We start from the raw sequence: 20,272 nt of genomic DNA on the forward strand, positions 1-20,272 counted from the left end.
TATTGCTATCTTTTGTCAAACCTGGCCCATATGGCAGCTGTGAGACGCATCGAGGTATAGTCAGTTATTTCTTGGTCACTTCCAGATCCCTGCTTCTCTGTGTTAACTTCCCCCCGCCTCTTCCACTGAATCCTTATCAGCATAATCCTGCCTCAAATTTGCTATGGGCAAACACAAAACTTGTTTCTATTTGCATCACAAATATGAAAAACTTTCATGGAAAGTACCACAGCCACAGTGCAAATCTCTTTCTGGCATTATCTTGTATCTAACAGGCTCATATCTACTATTTTGTTTTTAAGAACTGACAAAACCAAACCAGTAACCAACTAGGCAGTGATTTACCTGCTTCTGGTTTTCCTATCTGTTACCTTGGAACTGAATTCCCACCTTCTAACTCAATTTCTAGTTAGAGCATTAGTATTTTCTGGCTGGAAAGGGAGAATTGATATGGACCTCATGCTTTGCCTTCTCACAGAACAGCTAAATGGGAGCAGGAGAAAAAATGGGAAATGGCGAGTCAGGTTCTGAGCCCAGCTTGGCTTGTAAAGGTCCCACAAGGCAATAAAAATGTCATCTACACAGTGCAGCCTTTCTGCTGCCTGAGCTACTTCCCTTCAGGCTTACGTTCATCAAGGCAAAATCGAAGGAATCCCTGAGTTTCACTCCTTTAGTTTTACCATTTCATTTTTCTCTTAATAACGAATACATTTTTCAATTTAAATGAAGAAACCAAAGAGCGTTCTTCCTCATTACGAGCCCATTTCAAATGTCTCAGTGAGAGCTCTTACACCTTACCTTCTGCTAAATGCCTAAGACTGAAGTCAGAAGAAAATTAAAGCTCCCAGGATACGATCCATCCCTTAATATTCAGTGTCTATGATCTACGCCTGTGCTGGAAGCCAAACCTCCCGTTGTGCTCATGGAGACACGTGCATCTCAGGGGGGATTCACTGGATCTCAAAGTCCGCATCTAGAGCCGCTGGAACACAAGATTTCCCTTCTACGTTGTTAGGAAGATGCGTCGAAATGAAGTAGTCAATACCCGCAAACCAATCTCAGCTCTGGCCTCTGCCGCCTGAGTACACAAGGAGCACTGGGAAGGGCATCGCGGATCCAGCCTGAGGGAAACCATGGGACTGGCTTTCTCAAATCTAACGGTACTCAGTTGGACGCTCAGGGCACAAGGAGGGATGGGAACAGAACCTGTCCCACAGGAGAAACTCTTGCATATTTAAGTTTATTTCAAATAAGTGTTCAAAGAAAAAAAAAAAAAAAAAGAACTAAAACAGATTTAGTATATATTTGCTTTTCTTAAAAAATGATTCCATGAAAGTTTTATAGTTATCTAAGTAGTAATACAGTTTTTATATACAAAATCCCATTTCAAACCATTTACTGTACAAAAGAAAGTATAAGCAACTGTTACTATTTCATGATTTCAGCAAATAATGAAAAAAATCTGATAAGTATGCGTTCAGGATACAGTTCTACCATTTACAGGAATGTCAGTATTAAGTTGGGAATATTTCCGGATCAGTATTTACAGATAAAATTCCCTTCGAGGAAGCTCCCCTAAGATTTCTCTTCAGAATAGGTAGTTCACGTTTGGCTTTCTTCTGGATCTTTTGGGCTACCAAGGAATGAGAGGAAGAACACTTTTTCCAACAGGATGTACGGACAGAATCCTGCTTGATTTATTCCCACTCCCAGTCCTATTGCAGTCGGTGGGCCTGATCCGGTAAATGCCTCCTCCCAGGCATAACGCTTATTGCGGGAATCAATCAAGCAGGATTTGGCCCTACCATAGTAAGCGACCATAAGATACAAATTTTAAAAATAGTGACATTCCTGCAAGTCAAAATACAACAGAAACAAGAGTTAACAAAATATAAGCCCTTTATTAATAAAAATCTTTGGTTGGATCAATATTTTAAATAAGCTTCAAGAATATTTGGTTAATACCATTTTCTTTCTTCCACATAATTTCTTTTCTGGTACCTTCTTTGGACAGACTACAGAAAAATATCAAGTTCATCACATACTTTAAAACAAATAAATATATCAAAAGCTAAATATGGCATTTTTTTTTTTAAATTTCTAGCATTAATCTTTAAATTAGTTTGGCAAAGAAAAAAGAAAAGGAGAAAAGAAATAACTAACTTCTCTTGAAAACAGTCTTTTGACGTTTGGTTTTGTAACAAACCATACAGTAGTTAGACTTTAAAGAAATCTTTCATTTTTATTTTCTTTTTCAGTTTTATATTTGCAATGCAAGTGCCATGGACAAAACAAAGCAATAAAAGAAATGAGGTTAATTGCACCAATATTATTTGGAAGTGCAGTTTATCGTTTGACAAAGCAAAACTAAAATGTACTATGCTTAAAAAGAGTTGTACTGATGGGATTTAGCTAGGCATCGTAAGTAAGGATTTTAGACTTCTATTTTAAGGAAGCTCCTTGTACAAAAGATAGAGTATTTTAAGACAAAAGAAAAGTCCTGTAACTAACTGAAGGTCTGGTCCTGTAGCCCCAGTGCAGGCAAAACTTCCATTGAAGACAGCGAGTGGGGCATGGTTTGGACTTACTCCTCTGGTACAGCCTCTGCGAAATGCCGTTCAACAGCAGAAAGTCTGCGGGAGCGACCGGCTGTGAAAAAGGGGTGCAGACTCCTTTCTCCTGCAGAGGATGGAGGGCTACAGAGAAAAACCTGGCTACGAATGGGATGTGCTAAAACAACGGGGAAAAGGGAATTTCCTCAGCAACAACAGTGTCCGAGTACTGGGCAGGGCAGTGTGAGTCACTGTAGCTCTACGTGTGCTCGTTATATTCAGGGCATTCGACAAAATGCTCTGTGATCATCTATCTACCTGCTGGGAGGATCTCCGGAATTGTGCTGCTGCTGTCTGGCCGCTAGCGAGGAGCTGCTGGGGGACTGCTCAAACACAGCCCGGGGCACTGAGGTAGCTTCATCCACATCAGTCATTCATCGGTTAAAAAATAATAATAAAAGAACTTTTCCAGACTGACTTTTCTGATGTTTCTGAAGAGAGCAGTGCCCCGGGGAAGGTGTCGGGTACACCGCAGGTTGCCACCAGTGCCCCACGCACCCGTGGGACTCTCAAGCTCAGCGGGAGCTCTGCTTCTTCCAGACCCGCAGGTTCAAACAGACGTCTGCCAGCAGAGCTAAAGCCTATCTCGGAAAGCAGGTCAGGCTGGTAGGCTTTACGGGGTTTCTCTCCTGCCAAAAGGAATACCAGGGCACACTCTAAAGCTGAGTTTGCATATACGTTATCTAGTTACCCCACAGACGTTCAAGCCCGGGGTTCCAAAAATATTTTAAATTAGTAGTATTATTATTACTTAAAATTTACCTTTATTTATTTAGTTAATTAATAGGCTAGGGTCAAATTCTCAGAGAATATCTCTATCAAGATGTACTAAGTACCGGCATTTATTAATGCACACCAACGGCAATAGTGTTACCTAACAATGAAATATAAAAATTCCCTGCATTAACTGCTTGTGCAAAAGAAAAAAACAACAACATTATCAGAAATAGAATGTGGTCCTCCATATTTGCAAGAAGAGCATTTCTCACAAAGATAGGAGCAAAATGGCAGCACATCCTTCAACATGCACCAGGTTGTCCATTAATCGAGTCCTGCCCTTTACGCGATGGCTTGTGGATCAGTGGAATGCCCCGACGTACTCAACTCCCTCCTCTTCTATACATCAAGAGGATACGAATGGCAGGAGGACAAGCTCCCGCTGCGGCTCCTGGGGAGTCTGGGGCTGTGATTGTTACAGTTTTCACCTTTTTTCTTGTCGTTGTCTTTCCAGGTTTCTAGCATTTGCAGCTTCCCTTGCTCTTCTCTCATGAAGACCTCCACCATGAGAACTTTCTCTTTATGAATCTGCTGACTAATGTCCTTGGGAATGTCTGGGATAATCCAGTCAACAAAGTCACTCATAAACATGACCAAGTTCTGAAAATGAAATTGTGAGAAAATCTCAGCAAGGTCAAATGAAGGGATGGCTGTAGGGGAAGGGGCTATTTTTGGTGTACTTAGGAAGAAAGGACAGTATTTGAGTTGGGCTCAATGGCATGTCGCAAGCCTGATACTGAGCCAAATTCACCTCAACTTCTTGTTCGTGCTAGACACGGAGAAAAACGGCAGGCACAGACCTCTACGATTTATGTACAAATACTGTCACAGCCACTTAGAAATCCAGAGGAAACACTCATTGATAAATGGTTTACGAGTTTGATATCAGGAAGGCAGAAACAAATAAAAGGTAAAATGATGAAAGTTGGTAAGATGCATTCCAACGAAATGTTTCTGATTTAAAAACCTCGATTCAATGAAAGGGAGGTCTTTCACAAAAAGATACATGTTTTGTGAAGAAAAAAAAAATGGAATTAAAGTTTTGCAACAAGTTGTTTAAATAAGTTAGACTTACAACACTTGTGTCACAATAACCAGCGTCACTGTTGTGATCGAGTAACGTCATTTAGTGAAAAATTACAAGATTCTGCCTTCTTGTTCAGACGCAAGTTAAACTCTAGCTGGGAAAATTTTGGAAATTTCATTTGGCTAGGTCTAGAAATGAGCTTGGATGAAATTTATGCTGCTTCAGTGAATTTGTTGTTGTCCTACTGGAGAAATTGGTGGGACCTAATTAGCATCAGCTTTGTGCTGGCTTCTCACAAAGGCCATTGAGTTGCTTCTGCATCAAACCAGTTCAGGGAATTCCTGGGGATGAATTTTTCCACTGGGGGTATTGCCTGGGCCTGGGTGGGTGGGAGGAAGAGGGTGAATGAGGATGGGCAAATTGCTTTTCCATGAAACTGCTGAGAAAAACAGTATTGTCTTTGGCCTAATAACTTATTTCCAAAGGAGGCTTGCCTTACGTAGCTAAAGAAATACGACAACTCTCTTTCTTTCTCATATAAAAAGTGCCTGCGGTATAAACCTACCTGGAAAACTATCACAAATGCTAATCTTGCTGCTAGGACAGCCCAGAAATCCTTTGAAATGTCGTACTTGTTTTCGGACCAAGGGGGTTCTCGATAATCTTTGTATCTGCAAAACAAGCCTCAATAAATCAGTGCTGTCATGCAGAAACTTTAGCACCATGATAATACCCTCTGATTAGTGCAAATATATCAATTACGCATAAAGACGGAGTAAACTACACAGCTCAGATAATGTATTTGCTTTTAAGATTGGTTAAAAAAAAACCCATATATTTTTCAGACTAATTTTTAAGATAAAAATACTGATCTTACATCCACAGAGTGTGTTATTCTATGTGGTGTTCTCCTTGTTCATGATTAGGAAAAGCTCGCAGCTAATTTTGACATACAGAGAGAAGGTGAGAATTTTGCCTTAGCTGTGGCTGAGGGAAAAATCTACGAGCTAATCGACAATAACTTGTTAGAAACGGGATCAGGAAAAATACATTAAATTTAAAACCACAGCGTCCTGTCAGTATTGTGAAAGAATTAGAGCTCCATGTTTTCAAATGATTTAAAAACCCCTGGAATACGGAAGAATGATGGGATGGGAAGAAGAAAGAGGCTAGAAAGCAAATAAACCTGGCATTTTTGTATTGGACCGCGGCACTAACACTTCTGTTCTCTAAGTTCTGTACTAAAAACGCGTTTGCCAACCTTGTTTATCCCACGCCCAACGATCACCAGCAGGAAACCAGGAGAAAGTAAGAGCTAGCAAAGCTCATACATATGCAATTTTGGTTGTTTTTTTTTTTTCTGTTTAGCGGTGATTTTTCTGTTTAGCAGTCATTTCAGCAGATTAAGTTGCACTATTCAAATTTACGAAGAATATTAATTAAAAAAATAATACGATTATAAAGGTCTTTTTTTCTCCTGGTCACTTTGTGTAATTTTTTAGTATATGCATACCTAAGTAATTTTTCTTTATTTTCTCCCCTGGAATGTCACTTTCTTCCTTGTTCTCCTCTTCCCCTTCTTACCCCCATTGTCCCCCTTTCAGTTTTGCTGGTGTAAGTGCTTTTGCTGTTATATTTGGCTTTGGTCCCCAATTCTAAGCATTAAAACATCTGTTTTGAAGATGATGCGTATCTACGGAAGCCTAGGCACTGACCTAGATTGCTTCATAAGGTGAAATATGCAACAATAATTTTCCTTTAAAAATGAAAATAATATTTAGAAATTGTTACAGGCGTGTGGATTTCCTGTACAACGACGCCTTAAGTAGGTCTTAAGTTCCAGTGCAGATAAGGATGCTATTAATCTCATCAGGAATTGCTACAGAAACTGGACAAATAAGAGCAACGTACTGTGGTCATGGTCATTATATCAAGGAGCACGTGATACAGCAACATGGCATCACAGTAACGTCCTTTTGTTCCCTTAAAGCATCATCGTGCTGTTCATCGTTATTTATCTCCTTTCTTGAAAAAGGGAGTATATAATAATAAAAATCTTTGCATGGGCAAACACTGAATTTAACAATGCTAATCCCTGTTTCCCAGAATAAGCAGTACTTCATAGTCAGCTGTTGTGGTTGCTTAATATTTAAGCCAAGACGTTGAAGGCAATGGCTCCATCTGACATAAAAGGCTACCAAGGTGCTAAAAGAGAACTGAAAATACAAGGGAATGTAAAAATTTGTCCCATTCTTAGTCAGCTGTGAAAATTGTCCAAGTTAGTTATCTCTCAAGAGAGTACCTGCATATTTGAACCTCGTAGCCCAGATCCATGGGGTCGTTGGGAGCTGTTCCTGCTTGAAAATCGCTGACATTAAAAGAGGATAGTGTATGGTTGACGAAGCCATGCATGGTGCCATTCTCACTGTACATATACAGGTACACGAGGCGTGGAATGAAGTCGGATGTGAATGAGATCACAAATGCCTAAGCCATAAGAGTAAAGAGTGAGCGCAATATTCAGGCAGTGGTTAAGTTAATAATACACTCGAGTACGTCTTGCCCAAAGAACTCGCGCAACTTCAGAAAACAAGGGGGGAGACTGCAGCCCACGGGGCCCTAAAAATGGAGTATTTACTTCTGCAACAAGGGAGTAGTTACTGCTTACTCTTCCAAGTTGCAGGATATTAGACGGACCAGTTCCATGCCAACAGAGATTTCTGCCTGGATAACAAGCTGAATTCCCCAGGGAATGGAGTGGCCGTACCCCCCCAGCGCCAGAGGAAAGCAAAACACGGCACTGCTTCCCCCCGCCCCAGTCACGGCTTGGCCCTGATGCATTCTATATGGTCCAACGGATGGATTTCCAAGTACTTTTCTGCTCTGACAGTGAACTGACTCTTAAATTGTCATCGCATTGCAAAAGGCCATTCACTGTATGTGGTTTTTAACTCCATCAAGCTAAAAGGATGAGCGGACCGAGCCCACTTTTATTTTTGTGGTCACAAAAATTGCATTTTATTTGATTACTTAAAAAGGTTTTCTAAAAATGCCACACACAAAATGCAAGACAGCCAATTTGACCAAGGAGTTCATCACTTTAGCCTTTCTCATTTATCATTATTATGAAACATTCTCACTGGCATAAATCTCATGTACATGTGGAACAAACGCAGTACAAAATGTTTTACTTATTTTATGATAAAGAGGGGTAGTACATAGATGAGAGAGAGAAAAACAACACTGGATAATGACAAAGAGAGACTGCATCGAAGAAAAGAGAAAAAAAAAATGGAGAAATTATTTCCAAAGGAAAAGAAGAGAAACGGTGAAGACAAATTAAGGCAGCATATCAAATAACCCAACGAATGGTTTGGCCGTTGCACAACAGACACCTGTGGGCAAAGCGAAGGGGTTTCCAGTTTGGATAATGGTGAAAAAGACGAGAGGGCCCATGGACGCGTGGCCCTAAGCCCTACACGGCCCCTGTTCCGCTGCATTGCAAACATGTTTTCAGCATCAGTCAGTTTTTCACTTTTTCATCTTTCACCAGGTGGGGTGCAATGAAGATGACCAACGTGGGTGTCTATTCATATAGAATATCAGGTAAGTACATAAATGAATATATTAAGGTGTGCTGAAGTCTAACTTCACTGTTAAAGTGTTAAGTAAATAAAAAATATCTTCATAGATTTTCAGAGCTATCTGAGTGAGAGCAACGCAGTTTGAGGCCAGATTTTCGATGGAGGGACACTGCGCACCGATGAGCTGAACTAATTCCCAGCCAGATGACTACCTGACCCTAAAAAGGGCACTGAAATTTAGAAATACATCACCTTAGGGATAGCATTTCAAAAAAGCACAAGTAAGCAGCTGTGGTCTTATTTGTTTGAAGGGCAAAACTGTTTTCTGAGAACATTCTGGAAAAATCCGCAACGACTACTTACTGTTTTATATTATTGCTAATAGTATCCCAACTTGAAAATAAACACTGCATCCGATTCTCTAATATTTCAGAAAATTTCTAAATCATATACTTTCACTTGGTTTGAAAGGCTGAAATAAAACTAATGGAGCAGAATGGAAAAGCCAGCCTATTGAATTAAAATTTTATTCATGCTGAATTACTTACATTTATTATGACAGCAAGCTTTCCAATACCTCTGAGGATATTATACCAGATTCCTAAGGAAGGAGACAAACATGTAAATGTTTTTCCAGTCATTAAAATGGATAAATTATATTTTTAGTTAACAGCGTTAGGAGTACTTATGACTGTGATGAACTGGAGTTATATTTTAAATAAATAAAAAAAAAGAACAAATTATAAGAGATTAATTTAATGACCTTTAAGCAAAGGGAGCCCAACTCTGTCCTCCGAAGACCTATTTTTTTTCAGGTTTTAAGCTAAAAGCTTCTTTGAGGAAGAGGAGGGCAAATGTGAGACAGAAGAATGCCAGAATAGGTAGAAAAGAACAACATCATGACATTTCATTCACACTTTTCAAATGTTTGAGGAGAAAAAAGAAAGCTACAGATAGGGAGCTGGGACTTCCACACACGTGGTGCAGAACATACTGGTCTACCAGTTTTAAGGACCCGATTCTGCTTTGACACCTTCTCATCACTGTTTATCCTACCTCAGTTTCAAGAAAGCCAAGCTCCAGTGGAGCCACTCAGTGGGATTTTTCCATTTGCACCTGGAAACCCTGTAGACACGGGTTTCCTCAGCACGGGCTCTGTGCATACAAAACGTAATTCCCACCAGCCCCATGCTGACTCAGGTTCAACCCCTCTGGATTTAGTCTGAGGATGATGCATGAAACCCACAGGTCTGTGCCTTCCCCATCTCCAGATCCCATTCCCCATGGAAGGGCTTCCCTGAAGTCTACCATAAAGTGCCGTTTTAGTGTACATGGTCGCACACTCTTGGCCTGGCCTCTCTAACAGTCTCCTGGTCATTAGTGACGGCTTGGAAATTTCTCCTTAGTTGAAGTCTTGATGGAAAAATCCAAGGCTGCTACCAGATCCATGTGGTTACAGCCTTTATCAGCCACACTCCTATTCTGGGTCTGAAAAGGAAGGAAGATGTAGGAGGCTTCACGCAGGGTGACATCCCTGGAAGACTCCTCCAGCCTGGCCGAATCCATTGCTTGGTAACTAACTCATACTTCATACAGCTTTGGTCTTCTGGCACAGCGTACGCAGCCAGCCTGGACAGAGTACAGAACTGAACTTCAGGAATAGATATTACAGTATCAGTGGAAGCAGAGATAGACCTTTGCTTGCTGCCGGTGGTCACCCACTGCCGTTAGCAGGTGGGACCTTCTCCTTTCCTGATTCTGCTGACACCTGCCCTAAAAACTTGTCTGGTTTGTCTGCGGCCATCTCACGGTCTCTGACTTTGGGATGTCTCTGAAAGAAGCGAGGTTCTTTCACCCACCAGAGTGGGACTGAACTGCAACAAATTGCAATTAACACCTTCTCAAAAACAAACCCAAAACCCCAACAAAATAGATCAGCAACACCCCCCAACATCTCCACCAGCAACCTTAGCCCGCAGCATCAAATGAGCCAGCCGCAAAACACCCCAAAAGCAGCGTCCTGGGAAAGGCAATCGCATGGCAAAACACGATGTCTTCTTCAACTCTAGGATGATCCTAGGCCACACGGATGAGCCCAAGGCAAAACTCTGTTTGCACAGTACCAGAACGAACCTGCTGGCTGGCTCTGTAATACGAACGATTACTTTAATGACCTTTGTACTCGTAAGCAACCAACGTTCGGGAGAAACAGCTTCCTCATGACACACGCTGGTAGCTGTTAGCCCCCCGCAGTAAGGGGAGGACTGCTCTGTTGTCACCGTACAACCGCGGAGCCCAGTTCCAGCGACATCCACGGCAGCTTTCAAGCTTCACCCTTCCAGCATTCACGCTGAGTAGGGACGAAGGGATACATTTAACCGCAAACTCTTGAGTCTCCTCTCACTCCCAAGTGTCTTTCTCCAACCCAGTCCTGAGTTACTAAATGCAGAAATTTTTGCTTCTGCAAGAAAACTGCATTGCCAGGAAGAACCCTGGATGTGCAGAACCATGAGAGATATTTCACTATTGTATTGATCCCTTGGATTTGAAAAGTGTTACCGTTTGCTTAATAAAATATTTATCTGAATTTAAAGCGCTGGTCTTTCTATTTTAAAAGTAAAGGCTCGATAAGTTATGACCATTCACAGTTAAGCCACAGTCGAATGTTCTGAATTTTCCTATAAATACCTTCCTGTTAATGAAACTAACTCAGCATAATGATATCCTGCCATCAATCCAGGAATAGACAAACAGGGATAACAATAGCCATGTGCACTTACCTATATCCTTCGCTCTGACTGCTACCGGTCTCCTCAGCTCAGTAACGAATTTTTTTGCATCGAGACGGATTTCAATGATGTTGTTCAACAAAGCAAACAAAGGCGCCAGCGGGAAGGATGCCACGAACAAAGTTACAAACCCAAACTGAATAACTGAAAAGGAAAAGAAACCATTTCAATGGCTGTGGTCAGTATTTACCGAACGTGTGCGTCATCACGTCCGTGCCGTCCCCCCAGATTCTAAGACGACAACACGTGCTGGGAGACTAAATCAACCCTTTTTGCCTCAGGCACGGTTTTTGCCTGACCGCCGCTCCATTCGGGCATTGAAGGGCCAGTTGCGCCTCTTGCAAAAGGCAAGGCAAAGTAACCAGAAGGACAGGGAAGCTCCTAACACAATTTTGCCGTGGGGGAGGCTGGCACAGGAGCGATGGGAAGGAGCGGGATTACGGCAGCGACCGTGTTAGCTCTTACATAAACTTGCCAGGTTTTCAGCCCTCGCTCATCCCAGTGGAAGCTTTCTCTTCTGAAGTATAGAAACTCACGGGCTTCAAAAAGGACACGAGTGATTCTCCGCCTTTACTGGGAATAACTTGCTTCCTGCAACCTGGGGTCATATTTGCTTTTGTTTGATGAGGTCATCGCAGCGATGTCATACTCCTCGTGGCACGGTTCGAGCCCCATCTTTTTGGCTGTTCCTTCCAAATGCTGATCTCAGTAACTGCATCTTTTCTTACTTTTAGGAACTGACAGCATGACCTCATAGTTTGTACCATTACATTTCAATCTGTTTCAATTACTCTGAACATCAAGGTCATCAGATATTCTAATTTGCCTCTGCATTTACTGGACGTGCCAATTTTGGGTATTAGTATACTTCATTATCCTTTACCAGTACTTTTGCCTAGTCATTCCTTAAAATACTAAGCGAAGCTGCTCTTTTAAGACAGATCCTTCAGGAACGTCGGATACTGCAGCAAACAGCATCATGTTGAACAGTCCTCAGCCTTTCCAAGATGGAAAGTAGGAAAAAAAATGTAGCTGTAACAGCCGCAGCAATGTAGAGCTGATATCCAGTGCTTGAATTCCTTATCACTCGCTCAACATAATACATTACTTGGGGGGGAAAAAAAAAAAAGTGATCTGTCTAGTAGAACCTGGTCTCCAGGCACATACCTCTCTCGGAAGATTTAGTCCAGATTCCGGAAAATAGAAACAATCTGCTGCGAGAATACGCAGTGGAAATTATCAAATCTGAATTAAGTGACTTATTTCCAAAGTGGGGTGCAACTGATGATAAAACATGCCTCACAATCTGAAGTTTATGCCATTTAATCATTTGCATTTGAAAGCTGACAGTGATACGTCACGTGGCTTGAAAGAAAATACCTAAAATACAGCGTTAAAGTAAGGGCTCGTGAAGAGCAGAGAGCACAGTTCATCCCTGACGCAGGCAGTGCCTGAAACATGCTGCAGCCCGAGACTATACAATTGAATAATTAAATTATGCCTCATATCCACTGTCCAGCGAATCTACATTTCAAAAACCTCAGCTCTCCATCTCAATTAGTCAGAATAATTACAGTTTAAAATGCCTTCTTTCCACCTCACTCACTCATTTCCATATACTCAGGGGTGAGTCCAGCGAAAGGCTCCAGGTTATAGTCCACTTCATAACGCTGCTTTTTTTTCATGTGCTCTTCATGGTCTAAAGAACGCCGGCGCTTTAGTTTCATGTATCGTATAAATTTCTTCATTTTTCTGGGGGAGATGGAAATGATTCAGTGAGCACGCCATTCCGGTCACAGTGCCCATTTTTGAGTTATTTTACATTAACTATACCATTTCCATATTTATACTGTATTATTTCCATCCTTATTTTCATAAAACCTGTGCAAGAGCCACGATACGCTAAAAGTATCAGGGATCTCTATATACAGGCACTGAGACATGGTTATAATTGGATTGTGTGTTCAGTATTACACCTCTTGCTAACGAGTAGGAAAGCAATAGATTGCCTAACACTTCAAAGACATCTGCATTACAGAATCACACAGAATCACAGACTGGCCGGGGTTGGCAGGGCCCTCTGGAGATCATCCCCTCCAACCCCCTGCCAGAGCAGGGTCACCCAGAGCAGGGGGCACAGGAACGCGTCCAGGCGGGTTTGAATGTCTCCAGAGACGGAGACTCCCCCACCTCTCTGGGCAGCCTGTGCCAGGGCTCTGCCACCCTCACAGGAAAGAAGTTCCTCCTCATGTTGAGGTGGAACTTCCTATGCTCAAGTTTGTGCCCATTACACCTCTTGTCCTGTCCCCAGGCACCACTGAGAAGAGCCTGGCCCCATCCTCCTGACACCCACCCTTTAAGTATTTATAAGTGTTGATAAGGTCCCCCCTCAGCCGTCTTTTTTCCAGACTGAAAAGACCCAAATCCCTCAGCCTTTCTCCATCAGAGAGGTGTTCCAGTCCCCTCAGCATCTTGGTAGCCAAGATGATTATCTTGGCTATCATTGCTGGGTGCTGCAAAAACCTCGCAGGCATGAACCGCATTCACACCAAGGGGCAGTGGATGCAGAGTGAATTGCACACATCACAAAAAACACGTGTTTAAAAAAAAAATAAATAAAAAGTCGCTACTTACGGGATGCCAATCTCAAATAAATTGTTCTGAATCAGCTGCTTGCCCAACATGATAATACTGAGCTGGATACACAACTCCATGAGGCAACCGCCCGGAGCACACTAGGGTGGACAGAGGAAACCTCAGTCAGAACATGTGGAGCGTCCCTGTGGCGGGGGCGGACGGTGCTCCCACCCGCCGTCATCACAGACAGGGTAAAACGCAATTACCTCTTCCATTCGGAAAGAATGGAAAATATAGACGTAGTCTCCTGGACGTCCAACAAATCTAGGGCACAACGGTGAGAAATATAAACTTCATATGCATTTTATACTTTCTATATCTGATTGCTAAAGTCATTTATTGCAAACTCTATGCCTTTGAGTGGGACCACCTAATGGTTAGCACTGAAAAAGTCAATGAGAATAATTAACTTTGGTTTTGTTTTAAAGACTAAGTCCTGTTTACTGAATAAACAACTCAGTAATAACTGCAGTCATGTGTCCTACAATATCATAGGCACATCTTGGCAGAAATTCTCTGAAGTCATCCTCGTTTCTGTTGCATTAGCTGGAATGTGCCACATGGAGTATTTATTTTAGCCTTGTGTTTTCATGCTGGTTGCAAGAAGAGAGATGATACTTGCTGTGATGGAAAGTTAGGAGTGGTAAATAGACAACGGTAAATAGCCTGATGGGGGATTGTGTCTGCACGTGCAAACTTATCTTAACAAAATGGCTTTAACAGCTTTGAAACAGCAGAGTACCAGGTCCCTGCTTTATCCCACGAGGCTGCAGAGTTGTGGGGTCAACACTGTGGATTTTTTAAACTAGATTTACTTTATCATCCAAGTATGGTCTTAGCTCAGCTACAGCTGTCTCATAAGCAACAAGCTGAAACCCTGAACAGCCTTTGGCATGACTCACCGGCCTTTGAAGAAAGCCACGTAGAAAATGGGTGTGTAGGCATTGACGAATTTCAGCAGGAAAGCCTTAAAAATCAGCCGCTCTTCAAAATTCTTGTCAGTTTTGGGCACCTCTGGAACCAATGTGACATGGATAAGAAACGGTAAGTAATCATCCTACCTGCAATATTTCCAGACCTTATAAACGTGGACTTTGGAAAACATCATCCATCTTTTAAACAGAGGGGTATATATTTATAGCAAAATATTTATATATATTAAAGCAATATGGCCTCACTGAGGTCAGTGGTCAATCCGCTGAGGATCCCACCATTCAGATGTGTCACAACAGTAATTCCATTTTCATTCCACATCTGGCTGACCTCTGTGACAATCATTTGCGGATGGACAAGAATTGATCTGAAAAGGTATCTGGACCTTTTGATTTTTTTTCTACAGTGTGTTTTTGCACTCAACAAATCTGCATGTCTCGACATGTCTTATGCCAAATAAAAAATGGCATAAAATGAAAATAGCAATTGCGTGATATAAAGGAGCGACGTTCAAGATTAGGTAGAGGAATTTCCGCTGTACCTGAAATCCCCCATCGCCCGTAACTGGATTAGTGTTTACTACTACCACTGCTGAAAGAAAAACTTCAAAAATCAAGCTGAATCCGTGTGCGCTTCGATATCTGTAAGTAGCTGGTTAGAATTGTAGCCACACATTTGAATTCCCTGGGTGTGTTCGCTATTTTGAAGTTAATCACGAAAGCAAATCATTTGGGTCCTCTCATTTAACATCGCTCTAGCCAATACCAGCCGAGGATTTAAACCTACCGATCTGAGTTAGCCACCTTGCGATGCAGCCGTAGACTTCATCCAGGATGATGATGACCACCAAATTGATAATGACTGCGGTGGCAGTGACGGTGACCCGAACGCTTGAGCGGCCTGAGGGAGTGGAACTGATTGCCAGCGCCGCTGCAGTCGAGATCCTGTATATGATGACTCCAAACACGATCGCGAACGTCAGCCCAACCTGCAAGTTAAGAATAGCGCAGCCTCTATATTTAACTACAAATACTTTAACTATAAATACTTTGCGGGGGACTTAGCAATGACCTTAAAATAGGATCTCCGGGCCACATCTCAGTTCCACCCAATTCTGCACGAAGGCTCCCAATCACTTTGGTGAACCGTGGGAAAAGATCCTCTTTTGCTAGTAATGTGCTCATCACATGAAAAAATGGACACAGTGATGCCGCAATCACATGCAAAAGGATTTTTTTTTTAAAGGCACCTAAATGTAAACTACTTGATTATATGAAAAGTATTAGTGGGTTTCCTTTCAGCCCTAACAGCAACAGCATATATACAGGATATTAGCTTATTATAAAAGAACGCCAGGGTTGAAGCAGAGAGGAGTATTTCAGCTTCAGTCTGCCCACAAGCCTTCAAATCCCGTACTCAGGCTCACTGTGCTGCCATAATCCCAAACTGAAATGAAATCTGATTAAATCAACGCCCTTCCTGGCAATGTAAAGGTACGCAAAGTCTTATTCAATTTTTCGTTGCTTAAACAGAGGAAGAATTTAAAACGTGATTCTTATAAAGTACCGAATCTTCAGCTGAGAAGACTGGATTTGCTGCACTTCCATTCTCTGAAAACACAAATATTAAAAAAAAACAAGCCCAAAACAAAGTTCCTGTTCCTCAAAAAACCGAATGAGCTGAGTTAGTCTGGCGTATCCTACAACTGGAAAGGGCTTAAGCCTTTTTATCCATCCGCCAATCTGTTCCACGTCTTGAATTATTATTTCCTTCAAAATTTGTTTTAAATGCTGGTGCTTTATCAGCAAAAGGAAAAAGGCTGTTCTCATCATTATTTTACCTTTTTCTTGCATTAAGTGCTCTGTTTGCAATTCTCGTATTATATGGTATAGCCCCAAATTTATCTGCTTGATTAAAAATCCTCGCAATCAGGATGGCAACCGGCCACATCATTTCTTTCAAGAAGTGTGGTATAAAAACGAGGCCGTTCTCTATTTCCTGACTATTTTCTGAGAGGACTCTCTCTATTTTTTAAGGTTTTTTTCTCAGTGGTTGTGATAATTTCCATTTCCGTGCCCTCATTTTTCCCCTACTCTATTTAGGTATTCTTATTTCTTTCCTGGAAAGAGACGGGAAAGTAGAAATTCAAGCTCTTGATAAGGTTTTAGCTCATAAAACAATAAAATGCTTGGATTTTTTTCACGGGGGAAAAGCCATTGCGAACCACATCAATCTGATAAAGTCTGTGACAATTTCACTGATATTTCCATCAATTCTGTTGTATACAAGGACTCGCTAACATCAATTTCAGGTTTTCCCGGGTGATGCTTACCATGAAGATGATGCCAACAAAATTGGTTAAATAGGCTGGAAAACGATCCTTCCATGTCAGCTTTTCTTTATCGGTCTAAAATTTGGGGGGAGGGGAAAAAGGGTACATTAAATAAAGACAGAGCGTGAGATTTTGCACATGTGACAAAAACAGAGAGGGGAAAAAAAAAAAAAGGCTAGCAAATACACAACCAGTTAGAAGATGCAAAGACACAGTGTTTACAGTTACAATTCCACACAGGCGAACTGTTTACTCCGTATCTAGGTTCAAATTGGTCAAGCGCCTGCACTGTGAGTTTAAATAAAGCAGATTTTTCTGTATACTTTTTGAAGGAAACATGCAAATAGGCTGTCATAACCCATGAAGTAAGATCTCTCCTGTTAAATATTTTCTTTTGCTTTCCCTAGAAAAATTCTCCTTCTTCCCCTCTCCCTCCCCAGTTAATATTTGCAGCTTTGCAGTTGCACGACTGGTTCCACTGAAATACAGATTAAGTACGTTACTGAGTAACTCCAAGATGAACTCCCAGTTGACAGGGAAAATCTTGGTTTGGTGTGTGATAAGACGTGAAATTCCTTCAACGTGAGTGATTTTTAACTACCTGACTCTCCACGTGGTCTTCAATGGACCACGCCAATAGGAGTTAAGATGCACGTGCACTCTTTATTATAGAATCAGAATCATAGAATCGTCTAGGTTGGAAGGGACCTTTAAGACCATCGAGTCCAACCATTAACCTAGCACTGCCAAGTCCACCACTAAACCATGTCCCTCAGCACCACATCTACACGTCTTTTAAATATCTCCAGGGATGGCGACTCCACCACTTCCCTGGGCAGCCTGTTCTAACGCTTGACAACCCTTTGGTGAAGAAATTTTTCCTAATATCCATCCTAAACCTCCCCCGGCGCAACTCGAGGCTGCTTCCTCTCACCCTATCGCCTGTTCCTTGGGAGAAGAGACCGACCCCCACTTTGTACCCCCTCCTTTCAGGGCGCTGTAGAGAGCGAGAAGGTCTCCCCTCAGCCTCCTTTTCTCCAGGCTGAACACCCCCAGCTCCCTCAGCCGCTCCTCACAAGACTCGTGCTCCAGACCCCTCACCAGCTCCGTTGCCCTTCTCTGGACACGCTCCAGCACCTCAACGTCTGTCTTGTACAGAGGGGCCCAAAACTGAACACAGCCCTCGAGGTGGGGCTCACCAGTGCCAAGTACGGGGGGATGATTGCTTCCCTACTCCTGCTGGCCACGCTATTCCTGATACAAGGCAGAATGCTGTTGGCCGCCTTGGCCACCTGGACACACTGCTGGCTCATACTCAGCTGTTGGCTGTCGACCAACACCCCCAGGTCCTTTTTGGCCAGGCAGCTTTCCAGCCACTCTTCTCCAAGCCTGTCGCACTGCATGGGGTTGTTACAGGATACCCTAAATCCAGTCAAGCAGCCACTGCCTGAATTTGGGTATGAAAATTTAATTTAGAACAGTATTGCTCATCTAGAATCCTTCATAAACTTTGATGCCGGGAATTGTTTCTAAACACCAGAAAATAAACAACACGGGGAACATTATGGAAGATGACGCACACATTATAATGAACATAAAAATATTACTCAAATTCTATTTTTATTACATGCACGTTGTCTCAGGGAAGTGCAAGCAACTCTTTCAACACACGGCCCATGCTCCACTGCAAAACGTAACGACAGTCCAGGATGGTAAATCTAAGATTAGCCATGCAGTGCCATTCCCAACGCATAGAACCAGTGTCCCACAGAGTGCTGAAGAAACAAGGGGAGGAAGGGGAAGAAACCCAGAACTGAATGTGAATATTAAACAAAGGTTCAACAGCCAAAAACAAATTGATTTGTGTCTTCCATAATTACTCATAATTTGAGTTTCTCCATAAGTTTGAATAAAAAGAACCAATTTCACCCCAGCCATGACTGTCTTAACTCTTTGTCTCCATTTGTTTGCTGTCTCTTCTGGAAAATACCGATGCTTCTGATGGCAGTCAAAGGAAACAAAAAAAGGACGGGGCAATATAGCGTTACAAAGCTCTGCTCAATTAATCTATATACTCTACTGACTCGGGGTACACAGCGGTTTAGACACAAGTGAATGCTCTATTAGTTTGCTTAAGGCTTTGTGTTTCAGCTTTAGGTCACTAAAACATAACAACAACAAAAGATGAACTCTTGCCCCAAATCCTGGGGTAGATCAAGCAATCCTGCAAAGGATGTTCCCTTTTTAATTCAGGATTGTGCCTTTCTTTTTCCTTTAGGATGAAAGGAATCTTTCATGATAAAGAATGTCCCAAAAGTTTTTCCTTTATTTTTTTTTTAATTGGCTTATCTTGAAAAAATATTACGAATTTCTGGTTTAGGTTTGGATATTTTTTCTTTAAGAAGATTTCCAAGTTGTCTTACAACTGTTGAATTTGAACTTTAACACTCTAGATCCCAATGAAAGATAATTACTGAGTCTTTCAGAAAAAACTCCTTTTCTCACGTTTCCCAAATTAGTAACATCCAAATTGAACACAGCCCAAAAAGTTATAAATAGCCTGGCTAGAAAAAAAAAAATTAAAAAAAAAATCCTCTCTTAATTGCTCAACTTTCATACTCCGATATTTGGAGGCCACCATTCATTAATTGTCCAACTACCCAACAGTAGTAGTTGGACCCAACTACCCAACAATCCACATTTAAGATCTGAATTCCTAATATACCCAGAATTACAGCGAGTTGCCGGTTTTTAGCAGAATACAAGGAAGTCTGTATTCCAACATTGTTTATCCAGACGATAAGAGGGCAGCAACCTGAATCCTTTTTCTTCTGGAAGGGATTTTAAGGCAGTGCTGCAGTAAGGTATTGCACAGGATGCTGCGCCGCTCACACCCTGCGTCCTATAGATTAACAGGAACATACCACCATCAGCTTTGCAGCACCTTTTAAGAGGGGCCCAACGGTACTCAAGTATAAGCACATGACAAAAATCAGACAAATTTAGTTTAACGCCAGTCCAACCTACGCATACTGCCTCTTAAAGCATATTTCATGTTAACGTGGTTACTGCAGTTTTACTTCCATAGGGTTTTCCTAAGATCCCAAATTAGGGCATTGTTCCACGCTACTGTACCACTGGTAACAGAGACAAAAGAGGAATTTCTGCCGACAGATTTTGTTTATGCCGGAGCATTTACTTCTCTGCTTAAAAACCCGGTCATACAAACGGCTGAGTTCTTGCGGTTAACGGGGAACAACCTCTGGTAGGGTGGACACCAGTACGTGAGGGAGAAAAGGAGCTTTTTCCAATCGGTCTGCTGCTGACGGACAGTAACAGGGGAGGAATTACAGCCTTCAGCGAAAGGGCAGGGAAGCTGCTCAGAGGGACCGCACCGTCCGCTGGCGAGATGGACGCGCCCCGGGGATGACTGGCAGCACCTTTCTCACGGCGAGGGAAAGAGCGAGTTAAAAGCAGAAGTGAGGGCTACCTTAATTCAGTGGAATAAAATGGAAGTTACGTTTTTAAAAAGGCAGAAAGCTATGATCGAAGCTGGAATTCGGCGAGGAAATTGGTGTTAG

General features: G+C 42.1%; 1 protein-coding gene across 9 annotated transcripts in view; it reads right to left on the reverse strand.

Annotated features, from left to right (window-relative positions):
• Positions 1–1,313: 1,313 nt before the first annotated feature.
• ANO1 (anoctamin 1) overlaps positions 1,314–20,272 on the reverse strand; it is an 83,807-nt gene continuing 64,848 nt past the window's right edge. For 5 of the 9 annotated variants that reach the window (XM_063333049.1, XM_063333046.1, XM_063333045.1 and 2 more), the window contains 12 exons: positions 18,642–18,689; positions 16,692–16,766; positions 15,146–15,347; positions 14,329–14,440; positions 13,633–13,690; positions 13,424–13,524; positions 12,396–12,541; positions 10,781–10,933; positions 8,549–8,601; positions 6,719–6,903; positions 4,982–5,087; positions 1,314–3,989 (listed from right to left, as the gene is read on the reverse strand). In XM_063333049.1, coding sequence (XP_063189119.1) covers positions 3,729–3,989; positions 4,982–5,087; positions 6,719–6,903; positions 8,549–8,601; positions 10,781–10,933; positions 12,396–12,541; positions 13,424–13,524; positions 13,633–13,690; positions 14,329–14,440; positions 15,146–15,347; positions 16,692–16,766; positions 18,642–18,689 — 1,500 coding nt within the window. In that variant the 3' untranslated portion in view covers positions 1,314–3,728. The remainder of the gene's footprint in view (positions 3,990–4,981; positions 5,088–6,718; positions 6,904–8,548; positions 8,602–10,780; positions 10,934–12,395; positions 12,542–13,423; positions 13,525–13,632; positions 13,691–14,328; positions 14,441–15,145; positions 15,348–16,691; positions 16,767–18,641; positions 18,690–20,272) is intronic. The other 4 variants (XM_063333048.1, XM_063333047.1, XM_063333044.1 and 1 more) reach the window with 1 other exon arrangement.

Source organism: Chroicocephalus ridibundus, chromosome 4, assembly GCF_963924245.1.
Source record: "Chroicocephalus ridibundus chromosome 4, bChrRid1.1, whole genome shotgun sequence".
NCBI classification, from domain to species: domain Eukaryota; kingdom Metazoa; phylum Chordata; class Aves; order Charadriiformes; family Laridae; genus Chroicocephalus; species Chroicocephalus ridibundus.